A 27,066-nucleotide genomic window follows, 5' to 3' on the forward strand; every position below is an offset into this window, starting at 1 on the left:
ATAAATGGCTTTGATTTAAACCAAAACAGACACCCCCACCACATTTCGCTTTTCCTGCAAAAAAATAATTTCACATTCAAAATAAAATCATATCTCCATCTGCTATACTTTCCATCCCTTCATTCAGTCTACTATTCATCAATTTCCCAATATCAGGTTCAAGATTTTTTTTTTTAAAAAAAAAAAAGTCAATCTTCATTTGTTTCAATTTTTTATGATTGTAATCATAAACGCGTTGTGTTACACTTGGAGTTGATCATATATTGCTGTTTGATCATGAGCTGATTATTGTTTTTTATTTAAAAAAGTTGTATAGGATGAATATTGTGAAAAGAATAGGAATAAGGTGTACAAGTGATGGGTATTCAAGAAGATTGTTGAAGGAGAGAGATGCAGAGCAGATTGATCTTCTTGGAGCCAACCCTCCAACTGTTTTTGTTGGGAAGTGGTGCAGTCGTCTGAGGATCATTAGGTGCCACAACTCTAATAATAGCTTCTCAATTCGACGAAAACATCATGCGACTCCTCGAGCGGTCCTCACTACTCCAGCTTCTGAGCCAACTACCAAGAAGGTACCTACTCTTCAAACTATATATATAAAATCTTTTTTTTTTTTTTTTACTTTGGGTGTTTGTAACTTTTCTTTTTCTTTTTAAATTTCCAAATTGGGAAACTGAGCTAATAATATCCCAGATCAGACTTGGAGTGTTGTGTAGTGGCAGCCTGAACTTGCCATCTGGCAGTGTTGGGCGGAGGCCGGTAAAGGCCAAGTCTAGCGCCCAGTGGCTTGAGATTGTTGGGCAGAGGTCCGTGAAGGGCTTAAAGGGCCAAGTACAGCACTCAGTGTCTTGAAAAATGTGATGGTTGTGTATAAAGAAATAAAGTTGTGCCTTCGACCCTTCGCTACTAGCTATAGCTTTTGGCGTAACTGGTAAGCGCTTGATCCTAACATGCAGTAGGAGCACATTAGGGTAGTTAACTGATTATCAACCTACCTAGGACTCTGTACTAAGTATATCTATGTCTCTCCCTTTAATTTAGAGTGACTGTGAGGCCATTCTAGTGGGATTTTCTCATTATGCAATCTGCAATAGGAGTTATTATTGACAGCAAGAAGATAAGTTTTCAATGTTTTTGCTTAAAACTTTAATTTGCTGCATCTGGAATCACCAAGTACTATTAATGGTTTTAGTTTTTTCACTGTTAGTTGTTCCCAATCAATTCAATTGGAATGTGAGAGTAAAAGGGAACAGGAAATTCACTTAAACAAGAGATGGTAATAGGGAAAAAAAGATAGATATTAAGTAAAAAAAAGGAAGTGATGGATATAGTTGCATGGATGAACAATTTTGTTAAATTTTCAGTTTGATGAGCTATTCCAAATGTTCTCGATCAGTAAATAATGTACGTGTTTCTCTTGCCGGGGTGCAGCGAGTGTATACTTTTGGCAAGGGGAGAAGTGAGGGAAACAAAAGCATGAAGTCTTTGGTGAGTCTCTCCAAACAATTACTACAAAGAAGAGATGAGAACTTTTGATAATGATATGATAGTAAGAGTCTCTGTGAATGGTTGAAATGTAAATTTATTACCATTTCATGAATGTGACAGTTGGGTGGAAAGGGTGCAAACCTAGCTGAAATGGCAAGCATTGGTTTATCTGTGCCTCCTGGGCTCACTATTTCAACAGAAGCTTGCCAAGAGTATCAAGAAAACGGGAAAGTACTCCCACCGGGATTGTGGGAGGAGATATTGGAAGGTTTACACACAGTTGAGAAGGACATGGGAGCTTTCCTTGGGGATCCCCTCAAGCCTCTCCTCCTGTCAGTTCGGTCTGGAGCTGCTGTGAGTTTCTAATACCCTTCACGCTTTGCCTAGAACCCTTCATCTTGTGATCTTTGCTTCTTTTTTTTTTTTTTTTTTTTAAATATATATATTCACTTATTTATGCCTTAACCACTTAGATCTCCATGCCCGGAATGATGGACACAGTCTTGAATCTTGGACTCAATGATGAGGTTGTTGCGGGCTTGGCTGCCAAAAGTGGAGAGAGGTTTGCTTACGATTCATACAGGCGATTCTTGGACATGTTTGGAGATGTCGTGAGTGTTCTCCACAATGTCAATTTTGAACTTTAATTTCCATCAAAAAACCATTTGATATCCTTCTTTGTTTTTGTGTTTTATTTTTTATCCTCCATTTGTTCTCTACTGTTCCTAAAGACCATTGCTAATGCAATGGAATGATCTAAGTTCTTCTGTACAACTAATAATCACATCGTTTATCTGTTACAATTAATTTGTTTAACATAATTTCATTTCTGTGTTTCTACATTCAAGGTTATGGGCATCCCACATTCATTGTTTGAGGAAAAGCTAGAAAAATTGAAGGATTCCAAAGGAATAAAGCTTGACACAGACCTAACAGCCTCTGACCTTAAAGAGCTGGTTGAGCAATACAAAAATGCATATATTGAAGCTAAGGGTGAAAAGTTTCCTTCAGGTATGTACCATTTATTATAATTTACTGCTCTGGTTATTGTTCTTTTTAATAAAGTTTTTCTCATGATCAGACATCATTTTTTGTTTTTGACTGTGCACAGATCCAAGAAAGCAGTTAGAATTGTCTGTCAAGGCAGTTTTTGAATCATGGGACAGTCCAAGGGCCATTAAGTATCGAAGTATCAACCAGATAACTGGCCTAAAGGGAACTGCAGTGAACATCCAATGTATGGTATTCGGGAACATGGGTAACACCTCAGGAACAGGCGTCCTCTTCACCAGGAACCCGAGCACTGGTGAAAAGAAACTCTATGGAGAGTTTCTAATTAATGCTCAGGTGTTCCTTGCTTGCTATTTCAGTTTGAGCAGGCCAGGCATCTAATTTCTTTTACTGTTCAACAATGTTTTGATAAATGAACTGATAAAGCAGCATTTTGTAGGGAGAGGATGTTGTTGCGGGAATCAGAACACCTGAAGACTTGGACACCATGAAGAACTGTATGCCTGAAGCTTACAAGGAGCTCCTGGAGAACTGTGAGATTTTAGAACAGCATTACAAAGATATGATGGTAAATCTTGCGTTAAACAGAATGTTACATTAAATTTAGTACCATATGTTATCAAAGCATAACTGATCGTTTTTTTTGTTTGGGTTTTCTGGCATTTCTTCAAAGATAGGATATTGAATTCACTGTTCAAGAAAATAGGCTGTGGATGTTACAATGTCGGTCAGGGAAGCGTACGGGAAAAGGTGCGGTGAAAATTGCTGTGGACATGGTTGAAGAGGGACTTGTTGACATTCGAACTGCAATAAAGATGGTTGAGCCGCAGCATCTTGACCAACTTCTTCACCCTCAGGTTAGTTTCTCTCCAGTTGCATACTACTAAAATCAGGCGATTCTAGTTGTACCTACATTGAAAGACGTTTCAGAGAAATTATATTGACAGATGAATGACTCAAATGGGTAGAAAAGGCTGCTAATTGATGGCTAGCTACTTGAATTTTAAGAAAAGAAAGTTTGTTGTTCATTTCGATCTGAATGTGTTTTTGTAGTACAGTTTGAGAATCCATCTGCTTACAAAGACAAAGTGATTGCTATGGGGTTGCCTGCATCTCCTGGGGCAGCTGTAGGGCAGATTGTATTCAGTGCTGATGATGCTGAAGCTTGGCATTCTCAAGGGAAGAGTGTCATTTTGGTATATCATCTCAGCTCATCTCAATCATTTTTACTTTTGCTCTTTCTGCACTGTTTGCTGTAATTTATTACTGCATCTAGATTATCAGGATCCTTACCTTAATCTTGTTCCAATCATTAATACTATATTTTCATGGTGCAATATGATTGATTATTATTGGGCGGAGGCCGGTAAAGACCAAGTTTAGCACCTGGTGGCTGGGGAATTGTTGGGCGGAGGCTGGTAAAGGCCAAGTCCAGCACCTAGCGTCTTGAAAATGTGTGGCGGTATAAGTGGTAAGCGCTTGATCCTAAGAAGTGATATTAGAGCCAGACAGGTCTAGCACCCAGTGGCTGGGGATTGTTGGGCGAAGGCTAAAGGTCAAGTCCAGCATTCAGCCTCTCGAAAATGTGTGGCGGTAGCTATAGGTTTTGGCGTAAGTGGTAAGCACTTGATACTAACAATTATGTATATATATATATATATAGGTGAGAACTGAAACAAGTCCTGAAGATGTTGGGGGCATGCATGCTGCTGCTGGGATCTTGACAGCAAGAGGGGGCATGACATCTCATGCAGCTGTTGTAGCCCGCGGCTGGGGAAAATGTTGTGTGTCTGGTTGTGCTGATATTCGTGTGAATGATGCCGAGAAGGTATATACTTAGGATGGATTCTCGATCGATCTCTTGAATGTGTAAGGATTGATTGATTCATCATACCACTACTACGCTACTGCAGGTTCTTCTGGTTGGAGGCAATGCAATAAACGAGGGAGAGTGGCTTTCACTGAACGGATCTACCGGTGAAGTGATCTTGGGTAAACAACCACTCTCTCCTCCTGCTATGACTGCTGATCTTGAGACTTTTATGTCTTGGGCTGATGAAATAAGGCATTTAAAGGTGCTGTAATGTTATTATTATTATTATTTTGTATCAATAAGTTTGGCCTTGGTAATAAATTTTATTTTATATATGCGGGTGGTGATAGGTTATGGCAAATGCTGACACACCAGAAGATGCATTAACAGCAAGAAATAATGGTGCTCAAGGAATTGGGCTATGTAGGACTGAGCACATGGTAGATCTTCTCCTCCTTCTTCTGATATTTAGTTTTTAGTAATTGCAGTATGTCTTCTTCCATCGTATAGAGCGAGCTATTTCTAATCACGAAAAGATCACAACTCACCATGATAGCCAGACCTAACAATCAGCCTTAACTGAGGTGGGAAAATATTTCTGGATTTGGCATTTCAGTTCTTTGCTTCTGATGAGAGAATAAAGGCTGTGAGGAGGATGATAATGGCAGTTACAGCGGAGCAAAGGAAGGAAGCCCTCAACTTGTTGCTACCTTATCAGAGATCTGATTTTGCAGGAATTTTTCGTGCAATGGATGGTACCTCACCTCTTACTTTCACAACTTCACTTTTCTTTAATTTCTTATCTGCAAATTAAATCTCATTCATTCATTCATCATCAGGTCTACCTGTGACAATTCGGCTGCTAGACCCTCCACTCCATGAATTCTTGCCAGAAGGGGATCTTGAACAGATTGTGAATGAACTAACTGCAGATACAGGAATGAGTGAGGAGGAAGTATACTCTAGGATTGAGAAACTTTCTGAAGTGAATCCCATGCTTGGATTTCGAGGCTGCAGGTTTTATCATACATACTTTCAATTCATTTCTGTATAGCCAGCCAGCCAAGAAACTTCATTACTAAGTTGAATCTTATACCTGCCTGCAGGCTGGGGATATCCTATCCTGAACTTACAGAAATGCAGGTGCGGGCAATTTTTCAGGCTGCAGTATCAATGAGCAACCAGGGGATTACTGTCCTGCCCGAAATTATGGTTCCCCTTGTTGGAACTCCCCATGTATATATGCACATCCATCCATCATCTCATTCATGCTTTTATATATATGTCTTGATATATTTGATAACCAAGTTAAGTTATGGGTGACAGGAATTAGGGCATCAAGTGAGTTTAGTTCGTGGTGTTGCGAGTAAGGTTTTCTCAGAGATGGGCAGCTCGTTGAGTTATAAGGTGGGCACAATGATAGAGATCCCAAGAGCAGCTCTTGTGGCTGATGAGGTATATATGTTTAATGTTGAGATAGATGAGACAGCCATTATTGTCTCCACTCATTGTTGGAAGTTTAGTTTAGTGATGAAAAGAGTTGTATGTGTCAGATAGCAAAAGAGGCAGAGTTTTTCTCCTTTGGGACTAATGATCTCACACAAATGACATTCGGATATAGCAGAGATGACATAGGAAAGTTTCTACCTGTATACCTGTCAAAGGGCATTCTTCAACACGATCCCTTTGAGGTATGTATGTATGACTTCAATTCCATTCCAAGCTGTTACATTGATGATCACATATCCTTCTAGCTTAGTGACCACCAAAACTTGTACGTATATATTCGGATCGGAATCAGGTTCTCGATCAGAAAGGTGTTGGGCAGCTGATCAAGATTGCCACCGAAAGAGGACGTGCTGCTAGGCCAAGCTTGAAGGTCAGTGTAGGCCGTGCTCCTCGATCTTCATCTTTCCCACCCAGCTCCATATCTCATCTTTTTGCCCATTCATCATCAAACTAAAATAATTAATCTTGAATTAAGTTATGATGAGGAGTAAAAGAGTCTAATATGCAATGTGTGCATGTGGTGTTAAACAAAAAAAACAGGTTGGAATCTGTGGAGAGCATGGAGGGGAGCCTTCTTCTGTTGCATTCTTTGCAGAGGCTGGATTAGATTATGTGTCCTGCTCTCCATTCAGGTACCTACACTTTTTTGTGTATTATTCAACTCATGGTATGTTGGATCAATGCTGGAATGTTTTCTATTTATACATGGAAAACGTCATAATATATATGAATTAGACGGATGCCAATAAAGGCCAAGTCTAGTACTCAGTAAGTTGGAAGGTTGTTGGGCAAAGGCCGTAAAGGGCTTAAATGACCAAGTCCAGCATTGACCCAGCATCTCAAAAATGTATGGCGATATAATTGAATAAGGTTGTGTCTTAGCTATAGCTTTTGAAATAAGTGGTAAGCGTTTGATTTAATAGGTGGTATCAGAGCCAAGTTACGAATTTGAGATGGAGAATTGTATTGTTGGACAGAAGACGGTAAAGGGCAAAAAATGACAAGTCTAACACTCAGTGTCTTAAAAATGTGTACTTACCACTTAAGCCAATTATATTAAGCACTATTGACATTTAAGTATGGTGCACCATTACTGTATGCTTCACACCAATCCGCACTATAGGAATAGTAGGTGTGCCTAATAAAGTGTGATCCCTTTAATTTGACAGGGTGCCGATCGCTAGGCTTGCTGCAGCTCAGGTTGCTGTTTGAGGAAGACCATACTACATGTTATAAGCTGTAAATATAGATTAGTAGTTCAGTATATTTTACAGTAAACTAAAAATAAAATAATAATGATAATTAACCATCTACGACATCGGATATACAAAGAAATGTAAAACAAAGTGAAAAAGTGACCATGAAAATTGTGTTCCTTCACTACGCAAAATGTGCTAAGTGTATATACAAATTTAATACTAATTAAGTTTCCTTTTTAAAACTCAAACCATATAATTAGGCTTGTTTCGTAAATGGTTGATTCACCATTTTAGTGTTTTGGTTCTTCAACGGTTTAGAGTAGCAGTTTGCTCCAAACCGTTGCATTTTCCAGTATTCACAATTCGTTAATCGCTAACCGCTAACTGCTAGTTGCCAAACAAGCTCGTTGTAGTCTCGGCATTTTTTTAATGCATCAAGTGTGTTACGGTATTCTATTGCCCTAAATTGACAGTTTTAATAATGAGTTTTAAATGTAGCTATTTAAGATAATGATATAATTAACATTTACATATTATTATCAACATAAAACCATACTAATCATTTAGATGTTCTACTCGGAGTTTATTTGGTTCAACCATTATTGTTGAATGAGTTATTCTGGATGAAGATTAGATAAAGTAGTAAAAATTTAAACATTGATGTAATCTAAAGATATTACGAGACAGTTTCCTACTTATTTTGTTCATTATTTGAATACTCTCTTTGTCAACAAATCCCTCAAGTTAGTTAATATGATGGCTTCAAACTAATTTTTTTTTTAATTTTTTTTCATGGTACTTTTTTTATATTTAATTACAAAATAGTGTAAAAAGAAAATAATGGACAATGTAATAAATATCAATTGATGAATTTGAATGTAAAGAATCTTTACATTGGAGAAAATAAAGACAATATAGCTAATAAAATTATTTATCATATTTAATTTATTGATAATGAATAAATTTTTAAATAAAGACATTGTAGACACATAATTCTAAATTAAAGAAATGCATATGTATCATTTTTGTTTTAGCTACTAATTAATTTTCAATTTAATAAGAGTAAATAGAGTGATGAATTTAATTATGCCAACTTTGATTGGAATGAGGTTCGAACTTAAAACATTTCTTATTGAAATCAATAAGTAAGTTAATAATTAAGGATAAATTAAAAAATCTCAAGAAAAAATAAAAATCTAAACAATCTGAACCATTAATTTGTTTTAATAATTTGACCATCATTTTTTCTACATATTATAGGCCAAATATATCTTGTAATTAAATACTCAAAATGAAATATTATCATTCTTTCCTAACATATATAAGAAAAACATGTAAATAGAAAAAAAAAAAAAAGAAAGATAAATGTGAAATATAATGTATCGAAAAAAAAAAAGAAGATAAATGTGAACTGTGACATGAAACATGAGAAAACGACAATTTAAAACAATTTTTCTTTTAATACAACTAACTCTATTATATCGTAGTATGTTCTCCATTGGGGGCTGGCTAATCTTATAACCTCCCATATGGGAGAACATTACATGTCATCTAAGCATAAGGTGCTTGGCCACAATTTAAAAAAAAAAATACAAAAAGTTGATGAAACGTATATACATAGAAAAATATATCAATATAAGCAATTATTTTTCTTGTATATGCATAACTATTAATTGTTTATTAGTTTTATAATTAAAAGTTACAAAATTTTTAGAATTTTCATAACTGAGTCTTAGGTTCCTCATTCGTTATTCTGGTTTTTAAGAAGACAGAGAAGGTGATGGATATATATAATATAATTTTCATATATTGTCATGATATACGAATATACGATTTTCGATTAAGTTACTGCAGAGCTTACAGATGAATTTTACGTATTAAAAATCTCAAGTTATTCCCTTGGTGAATTTGTCATAAAAATAACTTGAGAAATAATTGACATCTTCTTGTATTTCAAAAGTTATGGTTTTTTTTTTTTTTTTTTGAAAAGAAAGTTATGGTTTGATTACCCTTATGTTTAGTAAGGGAAATCAGAAACTTTAGGGTGGTTTGTTTTACTTGCTTGAAGACAATGATTAAGTGTTCTCTTGTTTGTAGTGAGTCATAGGCTCCTTATACGAAACTCAGACTACTAACAAGTCATACGAGGATTATTGAATGACTTTTGGAATTGAAGAACCTTGAAATAGAATGCTAGGAAGTTGAAAATAATGTTACAAAAGTGGTTTCAATATAAGAAAGTGAATAAAATGTGAATTCCCTACTTTACCCTTAAAATTTTAAATATTTTTTAAGTTTTCCGTCAATTTTAACGGTCGGGGACCAAATGCGCCACTTCGCTCATAACTAAGGGACTAAAAATGGATATGGTCATAACTCAGGGACTGAGTCGTCACTACCATTATAAATTAGGGACCAAATTCATAATTTTCCCTAGTTTTAATATGCATCTCTGCAACTCTCTCAAATGTTAGGTATTCGAATTCTAGTGGGACATTGACTCTTTGTGCTTCAATATGTGGGAATTGAGAAAGTATGCATGGACAGATACTACATTGTAATAGAGTCAATAATATTACAATATATATATATATATATATATATATATATTTTTAAAGTCGATTCATAAGGGTCAAAATAAAGAATAATGTCTTGCTAATAGGGGGTGACCAAGTATATGAAGTATTATTCACATCCATAAAAGTAATGAATTTAATTCTTGTCAACATTTTTTTAATTGAGCTTGTAACACATGATTTTCCTAGTGCGGTTACTTCTCATGTGTAATTTACGGATTATTATATAAAAGGAAGATTTACCTAGTGCGTACTCTCAGATAGTGACTATAATTTTTCTGGTTATCAAAAAAAAAACAAAAAAAACAAAAAAAAAACAAAGGCAATAACCTGTTTTTTTATCCAAACAAAACATTTTTCATTTAAGGTCCGTTTGGAAAGCAGGAAAATGATTTCTGAAAAATGTTTTCTGGAAAATGGGTCATTTTATGAAAAACAGTTTCATTTTCAGTGTTTGGATGTATTATGGAAAACTGTCTTTGTGTGTTTGGTTCATTTTCTGGAAAATGGTAGAATTGTATAATTAAACAGTGTAATTATTTTATTTAAAATATAAAAAATTATAATAATATTAAAATAATGTTATTTATTAAAAAATAGAAATAAAAAAATAAAAAATAAAAAACGTAGCGCAGGTTTCCGGCGGTTTCCTCACCTCCTTGGTCCACGATCATGGGTGATAAGGTTTGGTTTTGGCCGAGAACATGCGAAACAGAAATTTTGTCGATTCCGGAAAATGACTTACCGAAAAAAATTCTGTAAGTCATTTTCTAGAAAAATGAACTGATTTTCCTTGGTTAACGGAAAATATTTTCCGTTGACCACATTTTCTGAACGTTACCAAACACTGAAAACACAGAAAACATTTTCCGAAAGTCATTTTACAGGTTACCAAATACACCCTTAAACTCTATGAACAATCCTTGATACACCGTTCTTTTAAGAAATACGCTTGAATTTTTTTTTATTAATTATGAAAACAATATGGAAATATGTTTGAAAAGATTTTGATGACTTTATATATATATATTTTTTAGTACTATTGACTCCTTTACAATGTAGTATCTGTTCATAGCTACTTTCTCAACTAAATGAAGCATAAAGAGCCAATATCGCCTCCACTGAAGTTTGAACTCACCCCTCTCATGTGGGAGTGTAACCAGGTGCCACTAGAACACAAAATACTCCACTTATGTTATTATTTATTACCAGTAATAAAAGGGAAATGCTTCACCTTTAACATTTTCTCTCATGATGTGACATTCATTCTTTAGGTGCCATGAATTTATTTACCACTAATTCAAAATAATAGTTAATTACTAATTAGAAGCTGCCACATCACGTGAGGTGAATTGGAGAGGAAAAACATTATAGGAGTTTCTAGCATTACTCTTACAAAAATATGATTTTCCGTGCAATACACATGGGAAGCATTAAAATTACCATTACGAAAATCGCATGGTACTAATGTTTTTGGACTAAAAATGTAGGAATACATTTTTTGTCAAATTAAACTTTTTTTTCATTAACCGGAATACATATTTTTTTCTAACTTCAGTGTTGCAAAAATCCCGTCTAGGCGCCGATTAATCCCCGCCTAGGCGCTAGGCGCTGGTCGACCGCCTAGCGTATCACATTAAATGGTGGTCTAGGTGGCTAGCCGGCTAGGCGACCGCCTAGGCCGCCTAAGCTCCGCTTAGGCCGCTAAAGCACCGCTTAGGCCGCTTAGGCGCTGACTGCCTAGGCATCGACTAGACTGACTTGGCACCGACTAGGCCTTCTAGTCGGTCGATTAACTATTGCTCTTTTTTTTAATGGGTTATTTCACTCAAAACAACATCATATCGTTTTGAGCGAAATAATCCTAAATTGTACAAACTTTAGATATTTTTTAGGTTAATATTTAATATTTTGGTATTAACTATTAAAGTATTATATAATTTATAATTATTAGTCTTTAAAAAATAAAAAATAAAATAAAAAAATACATGGACGCTTAGGCACCGATTAATCCCCGACTAGGCGTCCTAGGCGCTAGGCGCTCCCCGAGCGCCTAGCGATTTTTTCAATCATGTCTAACTTTATTTTCTTTGAACACCTCAACATAAAAAAATCTAAAAAATAACTTACAAAAGTTCTTTTCCAAATTTTGAAACGGATCTTAAATTTTTAGTAAATAAGACTAAACATTAATTCGACGACCACTTGAATTACTTCGAAAGGGGTGAAACAACAAATTATACCATGGATTAGGGTCTACCTTATGTTGTAGATCTTGATTTAAAAATAATCTTTAAATCTTTAAATTATGTGTATGTAGTTGACACATTCTGTATCTGCAGTTGACAGTTTGTATCAGCAATTATGTTTACATAATTACATGTACAAAAACAGTTAAATGTATGTATACTTTTTATATCATGACTTACAATGCAATATAAATCATGGTATAACAATTGCGAAACAACTCGTTTTTTAGTAGACCACAAATTGCATATATAAAATAATACAAAATGAGACAAGTAAGTCCAAAATCCTTATCCAATCCATCTTTCTCTTCTGTCACACATGTAGCACTGGACCTTGTTCATCTTCGTTGTGTATATACATGTCACAAAAAATTCCTTAAAAAAAAAAAAAAAACAAAATCGGAGAAAAGGAAAACAGTGGCGTAGAAAATGTTGTCGAACGAATCGGGAGGACCGGGACCGAACACGACTTTCGATCTTCCCGAGGAAGTTTTGGCAGTTTTGCCGTCGGATCCATTCGAGCAACTGGATGTTGCGCGTAAGATCACCTCCATCGCCCTGTCCACGCGCGTCTCCTCCCTGGAGGTGGAGTTGGCCACCCTCCGCCGCGAGGTCGCTGACAGAGACGCCGCCATTTCCGACCTCCAGTCGCAGCTCGACTCCATTGACGCCTCCTTCTCCGATGCTTCCGATAAGCTTGCCCAAACTGAGCGAGAAAAGGTCCGAACTTCCCCACTCCGTTTACCCAACTACTCCGTATGAACTTTTTTATTCATTCATAATTTGAAGTGCAGGAGAGCTTGGTGAAAGAGAACGCCGCGCTGTCCGCCACAGTGAGGAAGCTGAATCGCGATGTTGCTAAGGTATTGGAGCCCAACTATACTTTTCTTATATAGTCAAAATACTGCTCCGTAATATTTAATACTAAACTCTTCCAGACAAGTGTTAATGATCAAACACTTAACACTTACCACTACCCCAAAAAGCTTTAACTAGTACAATCTCTTACCCATCTATTGATGAATTTGGCCCTTTATCTTGCCCTGCCCAACAATTTTTCCTATAGCACTTGCCAGTCTTTTGCTCTTGCTGGACTGGAACCCGAACCCGTGACTTACTCCGATACCACTTGTTAGGATCAAACTTTTATCACTATGCCAAAAGTTATAGCTATTAGCTAGTAGCTAAGGACCCAACTTTATTTCCTTATAGACCGCCATCACATATTTGAGAGACAGGGTGCTGAATTGGCCCTTCAATGGCCTCATCCCAACAACCCTAGCCATCAATTGATAGACGTGGCCCTTTACCCGCCTAACAAGAAGGATATTGGAAGAGTCAAATGATTAAGTTATGAAGCACGTACCCTGTTGTTATTAAGCCTTGAGGTTGTATTTATAATTATAAGGAATAAGTTTCATGGTTGTATCTTATCTGATTATTTTATGTGTGATCAACAAACACCATTAACAGTTTTATGTGGAATTATATCATGACCTTTTCGAAGTAAGAGTCTTCAAATGCCCTTAACATATACATCTGATTTACATTGATGATTTTGTGATTTTTGGATTTTCCCTACAATTTGCACAAGTATGAGTATCAATTGATGCCATTTTACTATATTAGTTGAATTTGATAAGTTTCCCTTTAGCATGTATGTAGTAATAGATTTTGGAAATTTTGTAATGTATGGCTGTTGGACAACTAGCTTGCAACAGAGAAGTGACAGTTGGGCTAACTGTAACTGTGAAACCTTATTCAGCATTTAATTTCTATTTGGAAGGGTGAACTATTTGAATTTTGTAAAGAGGATATGTATGAGTCCTCTTCTAATGTTCCACAGAAGTTGTAAAGTTAGTCTGATGGGTTCTAGACTGTTAACTGATATTACCATACTCAAGAAAATCTTATGAGCTTTTACAGAATCTATATGTAGAAATTGATAGTATTTTTAATTTTGTTAACAAATTGGTAGGCAAAGGCAATACTTTATGAAAATTTTACCTTTGTTGGGAGGGGGAGGGTCGAATAGCAAGTCCTCCAAGATTACTATATCACATTTTCACCATTATTGATGGTAGTGCCTTGGTTATGTTCAGTACGGAGTAATAGTTTTCTCGAATGCTTGCAGTTGGAAGCCTTCAGAAAGACACTTATGCGGTCACTTCAAGAGGAAGAAGATAACCCTGTGAGTTGGTCTATCAAAGTTAGAGCATTTCATCTTTTCTGCACTTCTATGTTTACTTAGTTATGGGCACTATTAGTTAATCATAGACCTAGTTGAACTGCTGTCTGTAACTGGCGTGCTGATATGATTGTTGAGAAAATGCCTTGATCCCTAATTCCTTATTTAATTATTTAATTATTTAATTTGATTGAATAGGCGGGAGCTGCTGAGGGCATTGCTGCACGTGGACCAGGCCAAATAGGTCTGTCTTTTGTGTAATTTTCTGGTTGTTATTTCATTCTCCATCTGCTTTTTCATCTTAAATGTTGTATAATTTCCTAAAATAGAAACCTCCTTGCTGAGCCATAACATGCACTTCACTTTTCTTCTTCAGATAACTCCACTACTGTTCTCAAGCATTTCCCCCCCTTTTTTTTTCCATTGTGTTGGTCACTTGTTTTGTGGGTGTTGGTGGTGGGTTAGATATCTGAGGACCTAAGAGGTTACCTCTTCATCAGACAGTTTTTATATTTCATGTCATTCCCAAAATTCGATAGTTGTGATTTTAGGGTGCTGTTGAAACCTTTCCCTTATATGTAATTACTATTCCACTGACGTTATTTCTATTCTTCAGAAGGTGATGGTACCTTGCCGCCTACAAAACCTCCTTTACGGAGCCAATCGTCTGATAGTGGAAACAATAATACAGAGGATTCTGATACTGAAGGTACGCTACATGTATTGACTTTAAGAGAGAATAAAATTAATTGAAGTGATATTATGGAAATATTTATAAGTTCACAAGCACTTATCTGACGTTTAATGCATTGCAGCTTTGAGGCCCCGCATAGCACAAGGCCTGTTGTTAGCATCCCAGACTAGCACCCCTCGGCTTACTCCTCCCGGTTCCCCTCCAAGCTTGTCAGCATCTGTTTCTCCAACACGATCACCAAAACCGATTTCTCCCCCTAGGAGACATTCGATTTCATTTGCAACCACGAGGGGCATGTTTGATGATAGGTCTTCTTTATTTTCATCAATGCCTAGCCAGCACAGTTCAATGTCAAGCTTAGATGCAGGATCACAATCTGGTGAGTTCCCCAGTTTATAACGTTTGATTTAGTTCTTTCTGCTTCCCTAGTGATGGTTGGATGAGGTACCTTCTCAATATGATCAATCAAGCAAAACGCTCTCAAATTTTAATCGGCTGTTTATAAACAGTGATGTGTGCAACATACTAATTACTAGTTTCTGTTCTAACTGTGAGGATAATTCCAAGCCCTTTCTTGGCAATGTTTACCAGGGGAATGAAAACCCACATTGGAGAAGTTGACACGTGAATATTATAATTTTCTCTTTTTTCTTCTATTTATTTTGTTTTTAAACATCTGTTTCGTTTGATGGTAGCTGCTAACACTATGTTGGTCCTATATTTTTGGAATGAAATAATTTTCTAATGGGCTAGCTTCTTTTTGTTTATTTATTAAGTACACAAACTCCGTTTTTGGAGTTGCTACTCATTCCAACTAATGCATATTCTGTACTTCTGCATGATCTGATTTAGCGCGAACTCGAGTTGATGGAAAAGAATTCTTCCGCCAAGTCAGGTTTGCTACCAATACTATTGGGTTTTTTTTTTTCTTCGATCTTTTAATGACTTTGATTATACTGAAATATATATTGTGCCTGCAATCTGAATGCACATCTTCCTCATTCTTTAAATTAATATTTCATATTAACCATATTACACGGTGGAAAGGCTCATGCATAGTGAGTGATTCTTCTTGGTCATTTTATAGGAGCCGGTTGTCGTATGAGCAGTTTGGTGCCTTTCTATCAAATGTGAAGGAGTTGAATTCCCACAAACAAACAAAAGAGGTACGGCGTTCTTTTACAGCTTTGTATTTCATTGCTTCTAGCCATTGATCATGTCTAAATAAGATGGCCGCTTGCTTTGAGAATGCTCTTAGGATTGTTTGCGAAAGGCGGATGAGATTTTTGGTCCAGACAACAAGGATTTATACACCATTTTTGAAGGGCTGATCACCCGCAATGTTCACTAAAATGACTAAACCACACCATTTTAGAAGGTTTTCCCACGGCCTGACCTTGCTGTAAAGTGGCTGGGAGGATCTCTAGAGCGAATGTACATGGAATTTCTGATTAAACTGTTTGTTTGTAAAGTAACACGTTACATGTGTTGTACGGAGTATTATTTTTTGCAAATGACTCGCCAACTTTCAACATGACCTTTGAAAGGAACTTGCTTTAATGGGATTTCTTTATTCTTCTCATAATTCTGCCTTTTGGGTTCATATGAATATATTTTTTTTGGAAGAAAACATTGCATTGAATCATGTCTAAAGACAACACATTACAAATGATGAGAGGAGGGTTGGAAAATCACTCCAAACAACCGGTTATAGAAATAGGCTTTGTTTGGTAAATGGCTGTTGGCTGATTGGGTTGGCTGTTTGGGTTAGAAGGTATGATTTTTTGATAACATTAGCTGATTGTAGAAAATTGTTTGATAAATTAGTTGTTAGCTGATAGCTGTTTGGTATAATTTCTTTTCTCAAAAAGCTAATTGAAAAGGCTGCTTTGAGTAGCATTTTGAATTTTAGCATTTTGGAGTTACAAAAAGCTTATTAGCCAAACAACTAATAGTGGTCAAATAAGCCAAAATTGGCTGATAGGCTGATTATTTACCAAACAGGGCCATAGACTGTCTTGCTAACATATGTATAGCTTGATTTGCAGATTGTTTGACAAAAATAATAAACACATGAGAAATTCAATCAATAGTTGTTTAATGTCCTTAAGGATTGAATGAAATAAAGAGATCCCACTCGTTTGTTTCAGAGATTGCACCACTTGAACGTGTGAGAAGCAAGTAGAATACATCACATGAAGATGTATAACAGAGGAAGATATTAGAAGAATACAATACTACATTATTATTGAATAGTCTTTATATAGGCATTACATTAACGTAAATAGGCTAAAAATTTCATAAAACTAGGTCAAAAGATGACTAATTTATTCAACATTCCCTCTCGTAAACTGAAGAACATTCAGTTTAATTACACTCACAAACTCCCAGTGTCTTCCTCAGCTTCTGAAATGCAGGCAACTTCAATGACTTAGTCATTATATCATCAAGCTGATCTTCACTCTTGCAATAAATTAGTTCAATTGTTCTATCTCTTGAAAGATCTCGAAGGAAGTGAAACCTCACATCTATGTGCTTGCTTTTCCCATGTAAAACTGGATTCCTGGATAACTTGATGGCAGAACTATTATCTCAGTAAATTAAAGTAGCTCTTTCTTGCTTGAAATTCAATACTTCAAGCATGTTCCTTAACCAAACTGCTTGGCAAACACAACCAGCTGCAGCTACAAACTCCGCTTCTATGGTTGACAATGCAACAATGTGTTGCTTTTTTGAAGACTGCGAGATAGCTCCGGAACCAATCGTAAAGACGTATCCTAAAGTACTCTTCCTATCATTTATGTCTCATGCATAATCACTATCAGTAAAACCAAATAAATTTGGTTCTTCATCTTTCTTGAAGAATAAACCATAATTTTCCGTTCTTTTTAAGTAACGTAGAATCCGTTTTGCAGCCAAAAGATGAATGTCCTTTGGATGTTCCATGTACCTACATATTAGACTTACAACATGCATAACACCTGGCCTTGTAGCTGTCAAATACATCAAACTCCATACTAATTGCTTGTAAAGAGTGTTGTCAACCGCCTTCCCTTATGGATTCTGAACAAGCTTAAGACCCACTTCAGTAGGTGTACTAACCGACTTGCAATTCTCCATATGAAACCTGCTCAAAATTTCTTGCACATATTTCTTCTAAGAAACAAAAATGCCATTGGTGGATTGCACTATATCCATACCAAGATAATAATGCATCAATCCAAGATCCGTCATATCAAATTCAAGCTTCATATACTGCTTAAAGTTCTCAAATAAAGCAGGATCATTACCCGTAAAAATAAGATCATCAACATACATGCATATGATCAACATCTTTTCATTTTCTCTAACTTTAACAAAGAGTCTATGTTCGTATGGACAATTTTGAAAACTCTCTCAAAAAATAAGCCTCAATACGGATGCACCAAGCACGAGGGCTTGCTTAAGCCCGTATAAAGCCTCTTTAAGTTTATAAACTTTATTTTTAGTACCATGTTTCACATAACTAGGAGGTTGATCAATATATATCTGTTCTTGAAGTTCACCATGCAAAAAAGCTGATTTCACGTGCAACTGATATATAGGCGACGAGTGTTGCGCTGCTAGCGCGATAACCATCCTGATTGTGCCATGTTTAGCAACAGGGGCAAAGAATATTTTATAATCTGTTGAAACCCTAACTCCGTTCATCACTAGGCCCATTAGGTTGATAGATTATTCCTGTATAAATAGTGGTTGTCTGTACAGTTCTTTGAGTATGAAATATATGAATACTTTATTCTCTCGTATATTAACATGGTATTAGAGCCTAAAAACTAAACTCTTTCGCCGTCGCCACCAGAGTGCCGCCTGTCGCGACTATTTTCTCGTTCCGACATTTGCCTTGTGGTTTTTCTCCTAAACCAACACCATAGGTCTCACCGGAACCCCGTCGCAAGCTTGAGGCTGAAATCCGGTTGTCGTCCGCCGTCGCACGCGCCGCCATTCGCCACCACCGTCGCCGGGAGGCTCTTCGGTTTTCCAGCCAGATCTCTCTCGTCCGATCTTCGATCAAGACGCTGCTGCCACCATTGGTTTCATCTCAATGAGACGCTCCTGACTGTGTTCTCAGTTTTTTCATTGCCGCCGGTTACCTCCGCTGGATTCCGGCCACCACCGCTGCCACTGCCCAGTCAGTGAACTGTTTTTTGTTGCTTATCGTTATGACATCGTCTTCTACAAGTTTTACCTCTTTTCCAACTATTACCATGGACAAATTAGTTGGGAGTGAAAATTATGCATCTTGGGTTGCATCCGTGAAACTTTGGTTTAAAGGCAAAGGTATGTCTACCCATCTAGACACGAAGGTTGAGGAAATTACAGAAAAAAAGTGAATGAGAAAAGGTGGATGACTTATTGTGAAATATGTTGTGACAATCAATTGATCCCAAACTCCATAACATTTACAAGGCATATGAAACCTGCTATGATGTTTAGAACAATGCAAAGTCTCTTTACATTAATGATGTACAAAGGTTTTATTCACTGATCTCGAATATGCTTAACTTCCGTGGGACTGTTGATATGGGTATGCCTGAATTCTTAGGTCAAATTGAAGTTTTACAACAAGAATACAATAACTTGATGCCACATGCGAAGACTGTTGATGGTCATGTTAAGCAATGTGACAGGTTTTTCATGGTGTTTGCTTTGGCTACCCTTCGTCTTGATCTAGTTCATGTTCGAGATCAGATTCTGGCAAGTCTTACTGTACCTATCTTGACTGAAACTGTTGCTAGAATACTCAGAGTCGCGTCTGCTCCCTCAATTGAGCCTATTGGAGATTCATCTATTTTCGTATCTCGAGCTACAGATAGAGGGATTTCTGGGCCTACTAGTAGTAATGGTGCTCGTCGTGGTAACCGTACTAGCTGTGAATATTGCAACAAGGTAGGCCACAAGTTACATGGCATACCTCCACGTTTTGTTAATGTGGTACAAGCTAGGTTTTGAGGTTCAGGCTCATGGTGTGAGTTCCACATCAGTCGAGATAACCCCTAGTGACTATGAAGAGTACCTCCAGTTTAAAGCATCCCGTCTTGCCACTCCTACACCTTTTCCCAATACTAGTACCTCCTCTCTGGTTTGTCTCTCTCAAACTAGTACACCTAGTACTTGGATACTGGACTCAGGTGCCTCAGAGATCATATTTGTGGTAATATATCTCTTATGACTAATGTTTCTAAGTCTAAGACTTTGCCCATGGTTACCTTAGCTAATGGTTATCAAACACCAGCTATTGGTGTTGGTCATGCTTCTCCTATGCCATCTTTTCCCTTAGAGTCTATGTTATATGTCCCTAATAGTCATTTCAACCTTATCTCTATGAGTAAAATTACTCGTACCCTTAACTGCTCCATAACCTTTTGTGCTGATTCGGTTGTTGTGCAGGATCGTAGTACGGGGAAGGTGATTGACACTGGGCTTGAGTCACAAAGCCTCTATTACCTGCGAGGTGGTGTTGCTGCTTGTGCGTCCACAGACTCTCCTACGCTTATTCATAGTCATTTTGGCCATCCTAGTCTCTCCAAACTTCATCGGATGGTTCTAGGTCTTTCTGTTGAGTCTTTTGATTGTGAGTCGTGTCACATTGGGAACAATCATGTCAGTCTTTTCCAAGGAGAGTCAATAATCGAGTTATGTCCCTCTTTGATTTAGTACATACAGATGTTTGGGCTCCTTGTCGTGTCAACTCTACTTTAGGTTTTCATTATTTTTTAACCTTTATTGACGATTATTCGAGATGTACTTGAGTTTTCTTTTATGAAATATCGTTATGAATTATTCCAGATTTTTCAAAATTTCTGTGCTGAAATACAAACTCAATTTGGTAAACCCATTCGTGTTTTGCGTAGTGACAATGCCAAGGAGTATCTCTCCAAACCTTTTCAATCCTATATGACATCTCGGGGTATGTTACATCAAAGGTCGTGTGTTTATACACCTCAGCAGAATGGGGTCGCTGAGCGTAAAAACAGGCATTTAGTATAAATTGCTCGTACTATGTTGTTACACTTTCATGTTCCTCCACAGTTTTGGGCTGATGCTATTCTTACTGCCTGTTACCTAATCAACCGCATGCCATCCTCAGTACTTAACAACCATACTCCATATTCCATTGTTTATCCTTCCATTGATCCTTTTCCTCTTCCCCTTCGGGTTTTCGAGTGTGTTTGTTTTGTTAATGACATGGCTCCTTTAGGGTCAAAATTAGACCCTAAAGCTATTAAGTGTGTTCTCTTAGGTTATTCTCGACTTTAAAAGGGTTATAGGTGTTATTCTCCATCACTCAAGCGTCACTTCGTATCTGCAGACGTCACTTTTATTGAGTCTGCTTCTTTTTTCCAGCCTTCTCCAAATGACAAAGTGTCTGTTTCAGAGGTTCTTCCCAGTCCTTATCTTGGTCTACTTCCTCTTGCCCATAATACTGATCCTCCAATTATTCCTAACCGCCCCCTTCAGGTTTATCAACGCTGTCATCACCCTACACCTACTGAGGCTCCTATTGACTCACTTGTGCCATCTGATCCTCCTCTTGCGGTTCTACCACTTTCGCTGCAATCTGTCATTGATTCCACTGAGGCACCCATTGCTAACCGGAAAGGTACACGTTCTACTCGTAATCCTCATCCTATATATACTTTCTTGAGTTATCATTGTGTATCTTCCCGGTACTTTGCCTTTCTATCTCACCTTTCTTCTGTGACTATACCTAAATCCACTGGTGAGGCCCTCTCAGATCCAGGTTGGCGCCAAGCCATGTTGACAGAAATGGAGGCCTTGCAATCTAGTGGAACATTGGAGTTGGTCCCTCTTCCTCCTGGTAAGATTGTTGTTGGCTGTAGGTAGATTTATATTGTGAAGGTGGGCCCTGATGGCAAGATTGATCGCCTTAAGGCGCGACTGGTGGAAAAAGACTACACTCAAATCTTTGAATTGGTTTGGATTACACTGACACTTTTTCTCCTGTAGCTAAAACTGCATCAGTTCGATTACTTTTATCTTTGGCAGCCATAAATCATTGGGACTTACACCAGTTGGATATCAAAAATGCTTTTCTCCATGGCGATATTCAAGTGGAGGTTTATATGGAGCACCCACCTGGGTTCGTTGCTCAGGGGGAGTCTGGTTTGGTACGTAAACTCCGTCGTTCTTTGTATGGTCTAAAGCAGTCTCCAAGGGCTTGGTTTGGGAGATTTAGGTCTATGGTGTGTGAGTTTGGTATGGTCAGTAGTGAAGTTGATCATTCTATTTTTTATCGCCATTATGATGGGAAATGCATATATCTTGTAGTGTATGTAGATAACATTATTATTACAGGAAGTGATCAAGAAGACATATCTCAATTGAAAGAGTCTTTAGTCAGTTCCAAACTAAGGATTTGGGCAAGCTAAAGTATTTTCTCAGAATTAAAGTAGCCAAATCTAACAGTGGTATAGTCATTTCTCAGTGAAAGTATGCCTTGGATATCTTAGAAGAAACTGGTATGTTGGATTGTAGACCTGTGGATAATCCAATGGATCCGAATGTTAAACTTTTACAAGGACAGGGGGAGCCATTGCCTGACCGAGAGAGATATAGGAGATTAATTGAAAAATTGAATTATCTCACAATAACTCATCCAGATATCTCCTTTGTAGTCAGTGTATTAAGTCAGTTTCTTGAGAGTCCTTGTGATACTCATTTGGATGCTGCTGTTCGGGTTCTAAGGTACATCAAAAGAACACCAGGGCAAGGTTTACTCTATGAAGATAGAGGACATGCTCAAGTTGTTGGGTATTCTGATGCAGACTGGGCTGGGTGTCATTTTGACAGACGCTCTACTTCAGGTTATTGTGTTCTCATTGGTGGTAATCTTATATCTTGAAAAAGTAAGAAGCAAGATGTTGTTGCTAGGTCCAGTGCTGAAGCTGAATACCATGCCATGACTCTTACCACGTGTGAGCTTATGTGGCTGAAACACTTACTTCAAGAGTTACAATGTGGTCAGGTTGCTCAAATGACAACCAAGCAGCAGTTCACATTGCCTCAAATCCAATCTATCATGAGAGGACTAAGCACATCGAGGTTGATTGCCACTTCATCAGGGAGAAAGTTGTGTCAGGAAGTATTAAAACTAGCTTTGTCAATTCTGCAAATCAGTTAGCTGATATTCTAACTCTCTTAGGGATTGTTATACCATGGACCAGGGTCCACAATGCATTGTGGACGCTGGTCCGAAACGACGCCGTATTGTTATGGATCTCATTACGGTTTTTTTAAAACAAAAATATAACTATAATTTGAACAATAACAAAAACAGTGACGAAGAAGCAAGAACAAAAAACACACACAAGTTCATCAGATCACAAAAACACACACGACAAAAGGTGAATATTTAAACAACATTGTGAAATTTGAAAAACATGCAACATAAGAGATAGTACTTGGGCTTATATTCGGTGTATCCTAACATTCGAATGCACAAACTCATCACAACCTATATTACTAACATGAATACAGAGAACGACTGTCTAGAATACACAGAATGTCTTCATAGAATACACAAAATATTGACACAAAATATACACAGAACTCATCCTCCTAACATTCGAATGCACAAACACATCACAATCTGTGTTACTAACATGAATACATAGAATGGTTGTCTAGAATACATAGAATGTCTTCATAGAATATACAGAATATTGACACAAAATACACATAACTCATCCTCCTAACATTCGAATGCACAAACACATCACAACCTGTGTTACTAACATGAATACATAGAACGGTTGCCTAGAATACACAGAATGTCTTCATAGAATACACAGAATATTGGCATAAAATACACAGAACTCATCCTCCTAAACATTCGAATGCAAAAACACAGATATGGAACCCAACATTCGAATGCACCGAACTTCTTGGGGCAAGAAGATCCTATCATCATGGAAGACTGGATCCGCACTTTTGATAAGCTGTTTGATGCCGTTAATTGTCCGATGGAACATAGAGTGAACACGGCTGCGTATTACCTTCAGCAGGAGGCTGACAACTGGTGGGCTAATGTTGGATCGGTACTACGCCAGCAACCCAACTTTGGTTGGGAGACTTTCAAGGAGGAGATGAGAGGAAGATTTTACCCAGCCCATGTCAAGATGGCCAAATATGATGAATTCCTACACCTAAGACAGGGAAGCATGACAATTCAAGAATATTATGCTAAGTTCTTGGCACTAGTGCGATTTGCACCTGCTTTAGTTCTGGATGAGCTTAGGAAGGCCGAGAAGTTTATTAACGGACTGAATTTTGAGACACAAAAGGTTGTATGTGCATTGACGTTCCAGACCCTAAACGAGGCCTACAGTAGTGCTGCCAGTCATTATCGAGTGTAGCAGATTCAGAAGGACATAAATGGAAGGAACAAAAGGAAGATAGATGACGATGTGCAACAAGGAGATAAGCGACCTAAGTTTAATTCTTTTGAGCCAAACCGAAATTTCCAAAGAAATAGTAACAACAATAATGGTAGAAATCGTCAGGGTCAAGGCTAAGGATTGGTGAAGAGGAATCAAATGGGGGACATGCACTTTAATTGTAGGATATGCAAGAGGGATCACCCAGGAACAGACTGTCAAGGAAATTTGGTGAAGTGCTATAACTGCAACAAGATGGGACATAGGGCCTATGAGTGTTACGCCAAGAAGAATGGGGATACTCAAAACCAAGGGCAGAACATGAATGGAAGTAATCAAAATGGGAACAAGCCTAGGAATCCTGGAAACCAAGGTGGAAATGGTGGTGGGAATCACAATCCTGGCAATAGGAATGGGAGCAACAATAACTACACTCAGAACAGAAATGGTGGCAATGGGCAAGGGCGGATCTTTGTTATGAGCAGAGCTCAAGCAGGAGCTAATGATGTGGTTTTAGGTATATTCTTAGTCAACTCTATACCTGCTTATGTATTGTTTGACTCTGGTGCGTCAAATTCGTTTATATCTTCTACTTTTATTAAGAAATTGGGGATAGAGCCAACTTCTAAGATAAAGATAAATGTAAAGATAGCCTCGGGTAGAGTGATGACTTGTGAGGATATGTACGAAAACCTGTCAATTGTTATTGCTTGAACAAACTTCTCTGGAGACTTAATACAATTTGAATTAGATGACATAGATGTGGTGTTAGGCATGGATTGGTTAGGTAAGTTTAAGGCCAAAATCATATGCAATGAACAAAAGGTGATTCTAAGAGGTACCAATGGAAAGCGAGTGTCATACAAAGGAGGTATAAGCAAACCATAGGTGAAATTGGTGACCATGCAAAGAATGAAGAAGTACGTGGAGAAAGGCCATGAAGCTTACTGGTGTATGATCAAAGATTTGAACAAGGAGGAGGAAGCAATGAACCGAATTCCGGTGGTAAGAGATTTCCTAGATGTGTTTCCGGAGGAGATTCCAAGGATGCCACCAGATAGAGAGGTAGAATTCTCGATCGACTTGGTACCAGGAACTGAGCCAATTTCGAAGACACCTTACAGAATGGCACCTAAGGAGATGCAAGAATTGAAGGAGCAGATACAAGAACTATTGGACAAAGGCTACATAAGGCCTAGTGTTTCGCCATGGGGTGCTCCAATTTTATTTGTAAATAAGAAGGATGGTGGACTGCGGTTGTATATTGACTACAGAGAATTGAACCACGTAACTATTAAGAATAAATACCCTTTATCTCGCACCGATGCTTTGTTTGATCAGTTGAAAGGAGCAGGGACTTTCTCGAAGATAGATTTGCGGTCAGGTTATCATCAATTGAAGGTAGCCGAGAAAGACATACCCAAAACGGCGTTTCGTACGACGTACGGACACTAGGAGTTTACAGTAATGCCGTTTGGATTAACAAATGCTCCTGCCGTATTCATGGACATGATGAATAGAGTTTTCCGGCCATACTTGGACGAGTTCGTAGTGGTATTCATCGATGACATATTGGTATACTCTAAGACTTCTGAAGAACATGAAGAACATTTGAGGAAGGTATTACAGACTTTGCGAGATAACCAATTCTATGCCAAGTTATCCAAGTGTGACTTCTGGAAAAGCAGTGTAGCATTTTTGGGTTATATTGTTACAAAGGAGGGAGTATTGGTGGATCCAGCAAAGGTGAAAGCTGTGATGGAATGGCCGGCACCAACTACGGTCACAGAAGTTAGAAGCTTCTTGGGTTTAGCAGGTTACTACAGGAGGTTTGTACAGGATTTTTCAAAGGTAGCAAGACCCTTGACTAATTTAATGAAGAAAACCACAAAATTTTTGTGGGACAAAGAGTGTGAAGAAGCTTTTCAAGAATTGAAACAGAGATTGACAACGGCACCAGTGTTGACACTACCTTCTGGAACTAAAGGATTTGAAGTATATGGTGATGCTTCAAAGAAGGGGCTAGGTTGTGTGCTGATGCAGAGTGATGCTTCAAAGAAGGGGCTAGGTTGTGTGCTGATGCAGAATGGGAAAGTGGTAGCTTATGCATCAAGTGTGCTGATGCAGAATGGGAAAGTGGTAGCTTATGCATCAAGGCAGTTAAAGAACCACGAAGTAAATTACCCTACACACGATTTGGAGCTAGCAGCACTTGTGTTTGCCTTGAAAATTTGGCGACACTATCTCTATGGGGTTCAGTGTAAAATTTACACAGATCATAAAAGTTTAAAATACATTTTTACGCAGAAGGAGTTGAATATGAGACAACGGAGATGGTTAGAACTCATCAAGGATTATGATATCGTGATACAGTACCATGAGGGGAAAGCAAACGTAGTAGCAGATGCACTAAGTAGAAAATCTAGTCATTCACTTAAAGCAACATGGGTACTACAGGACGAATTGTGCAAGGATTTTCAAAAGCTGAATTTGGAAGTAAAAGAAGGTGGAGAAGTTGAAGCTGAGATTAAATTGTATAATATGACTATAACTCCGACACTATTTGATGAGATCAAGAAGGGACAATCTTGTGATATTAAGTTGGAAAGAGTGAGGGCAAAGATGGTAAATGCTAGGAATGGACCCTTTGAGATGTATGAAGATGGGAGCATTCGATATAAAGGACGGTGGTGTATTCCGATGGTATGTGAAGAAGTAAAGAAGCAAATTATGGAAGGTCATAACACTCCCTACTTAGTACACCCTGGAGGGGATAAATTATATAAGGACCTTAAGAAGCATTTTTGGTGGCCCAAGATGAAGAAGGAAATAGCTGAGTTCGTAAGTAGATGTTTGAACTGCCAAAAGGTTAGAGCCGAGAGAAGCAAGCCCAAAGGAC

General features: G+C 37.7%; 2 protein-coding genes across 3 annotated transcripts; both read left to right on the forward strand.

Annotated features, from left to right (window-relative positions):
• On the forward strand, positions 1–7,268 carry LOC116016669 (pyruvate, phosphate dikinase 2). The gene is made up of 21 exons (XM_031257030.1): positions 1–156; positions 309–572; positions 1,432–1,488; positions 1,609–1,842; positions 1,962–2,099; positions 2,337–2,499; positions 2,600–2,835; positions 2,939–3,067; positions 3,177–3,356; positions 3,558–3,695; positions 4,163–4,327; positions 4,413–4,574; positions 4,663–4,752; positions 4,929–5,067; positions 5,152–5,329; positions 5,419–5,548; positions 5,639–5,767; positions 5,866–6,003; positions 6,114–6,191; positions 6,362–6,453; positions 6,991–7,268. Exons 2-21 carry the CDS (start codon positions 318–320, stop codon positions 7,031–7,033), a joined length of 2,874 nt encoding a protein of 957 aa, XP_031112890.1. The 5' UTR covers positions 1–156; positions 309–317; the 3' UTR covers positions 7,034–7,268.
• Positions 7,269–12,216: 4,948 nt separating this feature from the next.
• On the forward strand, positions 12,217–16,309 carry LOC116017145 (uncharacterized protein At4g15545). 2 transcript variants are annotated; one of them, XM_031257673.1, is made up of 9 exons: positions 12,217–12,565; positions 12,640–12,708; positions 13,980–14,036; positions 14,232–14,277; positions 14,653–14,742; positions 14,849–15,106; positions 15,580–15,622; positions 15,815–15,893; positions 15,986–16,309. In XM_031257673.1, exons 1-9 carry the CDS (start codon positions 12,275–12,277, stop codon positions 16,076–16,078), a joined length of 1,026 nt encoding a protein of 341 aa, XP_031113533.1. In that variant the 5' UTR covers positions 12,217–12,274; the 3' UTR covers positions 16,079–16,309. The 2 variants fall into 2 exon arrangements, with proteins under 2 accessions (XP_031113533.1, XP_031113532.1); XM_031257672.1 differs by having other exon boundaries at positions 12,218–12,565; positions 14,650–14,742.
• The last annotated feature ends 10,757 nt before the right edge of the window (positions 16,310–27,066 follow it).

The sequence above is a fragment of the Ipomoea triloba genome, chromosome 4, assembly GCF_003576645.1.
Source record: "Ipomoea triloba cultivar NCNSP0323 chromosome 4, ASM357664v1".
In the NCBI taxonomy this organism is placed as follows: domain Eukaryota; kingdom Viridiplantae; phylum Streptophyta; class Magnoliopsida; order Solanales; family Convolvulaceae; genus Ipomoea; species Ipomoea triloba.